We start from the raw sequence: 6,660 nt of genomic DNA, 5'->3' as shown, positions 1-6,660 counted from the left end.
GATAACGACCCCAAACACCTCCAAGACGACCACTGCCTGCTAAAGAAGCTGAGGGTAAAGGTGATGGACTGGCCAAGCATGTCTCCAGACCTAAACCCTATTGAGCATCTGTGGGGCATCCTCAAATGGAAGGTGGAGGAGCACAAGTTCTCTAACATCCACCAGATCCGTGATGTCGTCATGGAGGAGTGGAAGAGGACTCCAGTGGCAACCTGTGAAGCTCTGATGAACTCCATACCCAAGAGGGTTAAAGCAGTGCTGGAAAATAATTATTAACACTTTGGGCCCAATTTGGACATTTTCACTTAGGGGTGTACTCACTTTTGTTGCCAGAGGTTTAGACATTAATGGCTGTATGTTGAGTTATTTTGAGGGGACAGCAAATTTACACTGTTATACAAGCTGTACACTCACTACTTTACATTGTAGCAAAGTATCATTTCTTCAGTGTTTTCACATGAAAAGATATAATCAAATATTTACATAAATGTGAGGGGTGTACTCACTTTTGTGAGATACTGTATATTTAATATGCCTTGCAATATATATACTGTATACACACACACACACACACACACACACACACAGTACTGTGCAAAATCTTAGGCACATAAGATGCTTCATAAAAACATTTGTCTTAAGATTGTTATTTATATCTTCAACTTTAATGTGCCAATAGGAAAAAATAAATGTTAGACTCCCAAACATTACTTTTCCAAATATAAAAGGTCAGGGAGCCCTGCAACAGATGTCATGGCCCCCACAAAACCCCCACTGAACATTGTTTCAGTCTAAGATTAAATAAAGAGATGTAATTGAGCCAGCCTAAATAGATAGAAGAACTGTGGTGAATGCTCCAAGAAGCTTGGAACATCCTATCTGCCAACAACCAAGAAAAACTGTGTCCAGGTGTACCTAGGAGAATTGGTGCTGGTTTAAAAGCAAAGGTGGTCACACCGAATATTGATTTAGCTTTTTTATGTTTACTGGACTTTGTATGACATTAAGTGATAAATGAAAACTATTTGTCATTATTTTTGAAGACATCCTCACTATGCAACCGGTTTCATAAGTGCCTAAATGCTTTGCTTTAAAGGTTCTTTTTTATGTTTCATTCAACCTAAAACTTTATCTCAAATGGAGATATAAAGACTTCACTGTTGTTTCATTTTGTCATTTCATGGGCAATCGTCTTCTAAATTATGAGCCGTGGCCTAAAAAATTGCATCCGTGTCAATCCATTTGTGCTGAAAGTGAAAACCCACAACCTAAAAACCCACAACACTGATTTATGTTTGTTAATGTGCTTTTTATTTCAATAAGCATTTCACCTTTCACAAGAATGTTGCACTGAAATTCACATACAACGGCATGTTCCTGTTAAATGTTGTTGGCTGTAAGGTGTCACAAATGAGGAAGTTCGTGATTAGGTCTTAGAAAAGAAAATGTTTACCTAATAAGGAATGAGATGTTGATAAAATGTTTTCATTGGTGTTTTTAACCAAAAGGTACAAACATTTGTGAGTGAGCTACAGTACTGTATAAAAAGAGCTGATTTTAAGCAATGATCTGAATATTGCTCTGTCGGACAGACACACTGTTGCGGTGTTATATTTGGATCCATTAGGTGAGAACTTTTTGGCGCTATCTTTGCATTCTTAGTGTTTATTTTATTAAACTTTTCTGATCATTTATACATCATTTTACTCTATCTTCATGTTTTTAAACAGGACATAATCAGCATGTGGATTTCTGCAGCAGTCCTCCTTTTTGCGCTGGTTTTAAATGGAATCAGCGAGGTGAAGAGTAATGGTAAAAAATAAATAAACAGAATATACTGAAATCATACAAATTATATGCGGTTTAATTTTTTCTATATTTATTTTTTGATGATAGTGTAAGTCTTTTGTTCCCAATTTCCATAATCCTAGATACTACTCTATTTTTTTAATGATTAACCTTTAATCATTTTTAAAGGCATAATTAATAATTGTGTCATCATTTACTCACCCTCATGTTGTTTCAAACCCTTATAACTTTCTTTCTTCCATGGAACACAAAAAGCAGGTGATGGTGCATTCTGCTTAACATCTCCTTTGTGTTCCATGGAAGAAAGAAAGTTATAAGGGTTTGAAACAACACAAGAGTGAGTAAATGATGACAGAATTTGACTTTTTGGGTGAACTTTTAATAATTATTATCTCTAATAACCTCATTTATTACTAAACCTTTTTCATAGAATCTCTAAATCTTGGTAGAAGATGCCCAGCTGGCTGGAGCAAATTTGGATCACAGTGTTTTAAATACTTCGATGAATGGAAAACATGGGCTGAGGCTGAGGTATAATTATGTTCTCTAATACTGTGCAGTACGGATAATATATATCCTAAAAGCAATACCATTGATTTGATTAAATTCATCAGTAACACTTTACAATCAAATTAAATTTTAAACATTAGCTAATGCATAAAGTATTATCAGGGTTGTGGAGTAACAGAATACATGTAACGGGATTACGTATTTAAAATACAAAATATTAGTAACTGTATTCCACTACAGTTACAGTTTAAATCATTGGTAATCAGAATACAGTTACATTCAAAAGTATTTTTTATTACTGAAGAGATTACTTTGCATTTTATTGTCATTTGTTGCATTTAATGTTTAGACTATGTAATTGGAAAACATTTATCCATATAAACGATGCAATCTGAGGAGCTTTCAAACAGCAGTGAAACAATTGCATACTGATGTGAGTGAAAAGGTAGACATGACATCATTGAGGAATTTTCCATTGGGAGCTTCATAAAGGAGCTACATCACATTTCTACAGCTTAACAAGAAAACAGTTAGAAAAGCTTTGACAGATGAAACATAAATCCAATAAATACATGATTACACGCCTTTTCGTGGTTTTTTATGAGGTTTGGGTATTTCTACAAGAAATGCCAACCAATGCTGCCTTTAACATTGTATAGAAAGCTACAACCAATATATCTATGACGAAAATGCACATTGGAGCATAACTTTTTTCTATCTAGTAAGACCTTTGATATTAGAGCAAAGATCTTATTCATAATGAGAATTTAAATATTGTTTTTCTGTAAAAATATAAAAAAAATCCTTAAAGCAAGATAAATTTAAGTGCATTTTCTTACTTTATTTACTTGTTTATAGTCAAAACAAGTGAAAAATGTGCCAGTACTGAAGACGTAATCCAAAAAATTTAGAATACATTACTGACTTTGAGTACTCTAATGGAATATGACAAAAATTACATTTTGTAGCATGTATTCTGTAATCTGTAGCAGAATACTTTATAAACGTAACCTTCCCAACCCTGGGTATTATGAACTAACAATGAACAATATATATTTTTTACAACATTTATTAATCTTTGTAAATTGTATTAATAAAAATAAAATTGTTAATATTTAGTTCATATGTTATAGGTGCACTCAGTAACTTTTGTCTTTGTGTCATCTTGTACTTTCACTGACACAAGCGGTTTGGATGCAGAATCATTTCAAATCAATAGTTTTCAGTTTCAGATGCCATTGTAGAAGTGTAGTATTCACAGTCAGCCATGATTACTTTAATTATTGAGTGAAAGTGTCCGATAACAGGACAGTTACTGAGATTAAGCGAGTTGTATTCGGCTGGTCATGTGATTTTAACATGGCAGCCCCCATGTGCGGACCCTCTCCATGTAGAATAAAACAGCTTTTATAAGGTTTCTAAGTGGAGTCTTCCTTTTAATGTGAGTGGTCATGATTTCCTACATATATTGCAAAATTACAATTCATGTCTTTAGGAGTTAAACATTTTTTAATGAGGAAATACATTTTTAAAGGTATTACTAGATTAATAAATGCTGTTAAAGAGTTGTTCATTGTTAGTTCATGCCAAGTAATGTTGTTTACTAATGTTAACATATTGATCCTTATTGTAAAGTGTTACCAATTCATCTTTTAATACATTATATGCCTTGTACAAAAAAACGGTGTCTTGCGAGCTTACGTAATATATTATATAAATATCTGTCAATCCTCAGAACCACTAAAACTCGATCAGAATATACTGTAAGAACTTATCATTGCAGGAATTGCTGGGAAAGATGGCATATCTGCTCTTTTCTACTCTGCTCAACAGTTTAAGCAATTATGATATTATTACTGCACTGAAAGAACACAGATCAGTATTGTGAACACCTGCTGTAGATGAGACATTTTTTGAGCTATGATGATACCCTGTGAACAATTTAAATAACTAACTTACATATTGCTAGATATTGTATTTCAGTTTATTAAAGATAAAGTACAGTGTACTTTAAAACTATTTATCCTTACAGCAACAATGCATTGATCACGGAGGAAACCTTGTGTCAATCCACAGTGCAGCTTCTCACAATTTTCTTAAAACCTTTGTGCAAAAACAAGCTGATACCATGACTCGGACCTGGATTGGTGGTCATGATGCGACTCAGGTATAAATACATTTTCATTTTCTTTAAAAGTACCAGTAATATGAAATTCGTATCATTTGATATCATTTGACTCACTGATTGCAGTTTTGCCGGACTTTTTAACACTCAAAATAAATAAACTGTGCTTTAAATGTCATGATTTCATGATGTTAGTTCATGGGAAAGCCTCAGCATCATTTGTTTGTACACTAAGTTTAATGTTTTGTTATCTAATGCAATGACATTCAGACATTGTTATGTGTAACTTAAGTGTCTAAAAGTGAACAAATACTTTTTGGGGCCACAATCAGAAATGACAACAAGAATAAATGCTTTCTGTAATGTTACTGTTTTAAATAGGATTATATCTGGTTTTGGAGTGATGGATCAAAGTTTGATTACAATGACTGGCATAGCGGCGAGCCAAATAATGGAGGAGAGTCTGAAAAATGCGTTGAGATGGCCTATGGAGGTAACACTACTAGACATTTATGAAGCCTATTTCCTCAAATTAAAGGTGCACAGGGTAATTTTCTGCATATGTTGAGCTGGACTTTAGTGACACCTAGTGGTGACCATTTAACATCACACAAAAGCAATAACAAAGGTGGTTTTATTGGAATGTTCGGAGTTCAATTCAAGTTAAGCTGAATCGACAGCATCTCTGGAATAATTTAAATTAACACAAAAAAATATTCACAAACACCTACCACCTCGTTAAAAAAAAGACAAAAACACGTTCACATTAAGGCACCAACAGGTGAAGTGAATGGGGCCAGAACATACTGCAAACATTAAAATATACACTGTTTCAAAAGTATTGCCACAAGATGTAAACCTTATACATGTTAATATGAATTTAGTTTGATATTATGAATTATTAACATTAGCTGTTTAAAGTTAAAGTTACTTCCAGGATTACAAGATTTTAGGCACCATACACTTTCATTGTAAATGCCTTACTGTGACTTTTTTTTAGTAAAGGAAGGATGTTTACATCTTTTTTTTTTTTTTTTTGGTAAGTAACTTTATGCTATAAATGCTGTTGATTGAGCTTAACTTGTATTGAACTTAACATTCTTTAAGCTTGTTTATTAGCATTATTTCCACTTTACATTTATAGCCTTCTGATTGCACCATAGCATGTTTTGCAATGTCTTTTTCTGAATAACGTGACTGTGAAATTCCACAGTTGAGCTCCGTTGGAATGATGCAAACTGCGGAACACGTCTCCCCTCTGTGTGTCACAAATGGGCAAGAATTGAATTTTAAACAACCTAAATTTGGATAATGTTCTAAAATCTCATGTCTGTCCATCTTGCAGATCTTCAAAGCATTGAAATAGTTACTTTTCATAAATATAACTAAATGTAACAGACCTATTTTCACTTTGAATTTTCATATCCATACTTGCAAAAATAAAATGCAAACTTTAAATATACACTTTTCTTTGTTTGTTGCCTTCAATTGTACAGTAAATGCACCAAGAGTAGATCCATCGGATTTCACTGGCAATGCACAATTAAACAAAACGTAGTGTATTCTAACATAACTGTTAATTGTGTTGTCCAGGCTTGGAAAACATTCAAAAGTGCCTAAATGTCCCATTAGTTTGACTATGACAGATTCAGAATTGCAGTAGTACTGTTGCATGTATTCTATTGCATATATTAAATTGTGATGAGTCATCACAAGTTAATATATATATTAACATATCGTTTTAAAAAAAATGCATTTGTGACTAATGCTTTTTAAAAGTGTACCCAATTCTTGGAAAGTTCCCTAACAAGGACACTTTTGAAATGCTGAGATATCCATGAACATTAAATGTTATGTAAATTAATTATGTTATGAATGTTTCTAAACGGTTTAACTATTTAAAGAGAAAAATGGCAAATTAAATGCATGTAAAGTATCTACTTAAACGCAATTTAGGTCAACGTTTAGAAGTACACTAGCAGTGTGGGGCAATCTACTTTAAAAATTTAGCTAGCTAAGCAACCTAGTGTATTCATATAGGCTAATAAGTGTATTGATACTATTTGTTTTGATTTTCTTTACCTGCAGACGACGTTCACAAGCTGCACACGTATTGCACTTAATAAATAATTTCTTCATCACTGGATACGATAGGATGTATTTCGCAGGTTTGGTTTCCATTGATTGTAGATTCACTGCATTATCTTTATTTTCCG

General features: G+C 33.1%; 1 protein-coding gene across 1 annotated transcript; it reads left to right on the top strand.

The window, feature by feature from the left end:
- Nucleotides 1-1,547: 1,547 nt before the first annotated feature.
- On the top strand, nucleotides 1,548-5,912 carry si:dkeyp-75b4.10 (ladderlectin). Its single transcript, XM_052127339.1, has 6 exons — nucleotides 1,548-1,627; nucleotides 1,731-1,812; nucleotides 2,240-2,340; nucleotides 4,352-4,486; nucleotides 4,826-4,937; nucleotides 5,658-5,912. Exons 2-6 carry the CDS (start codon nucleotides 1,743-1,745, stop codon nucleotides 5,735-5,737), a joined length of 498 nt encoding a protein of 165 aa, XP_051983299.1. The 5' UTR covers nucleotides 1,548-1,627; nucleotides 1,731-1,742; the 3' UTR covers nucleotides 5,738-5,912.
- Nucleotides 5,913-6,660: the final 748 nt, after the last annotated feature.

The sequence above is a fragment of the Xyrauchen texanus genome, chromosome 5 (assembly GCF_025860055.1).
Source record: "Xyrauchen texanus isolate HMW12.3.18 chromosome 5, RBS_HiC_50CHRs, whole genome shotgun sequence".
NCBI lineage: Eukaryota > Metazoa > Chordata > Actinopteri > Cypriniformes > Catostomidae > Xyrauchen > Xyrauchen texanus.
Note: the sequence above shows the minus strand (reverse complement) of the source record. Positions and strands in the feature narration are given on the sequence as shown.

Bases quoted from the DNA above. Each gene is read 5' to 3' on its own strand.
- si:dkeyp-75b4.10 (XM_052127339.1), top strand. From the start codon at position 1,743: ATGTGGATTTCTGCAGCAGTCCTCCTTTTTGCGCTGGTTTTAAATGGA. The intron at 1,813-2,239 runs GTAAAAAATAAA...CCTTTTTCATAG, and splicing joins CAGCGAGGTGAAGAGTAATG to AATCTCTAAATCTTGGTAGA. The intron at 4,938-5,657 runs GTAACACTACTA...GAAATTCCACAG, and splicing joins CGTTGAGATGGCCTATGGAG to TTGAGCTCCGTTGGAATGAT.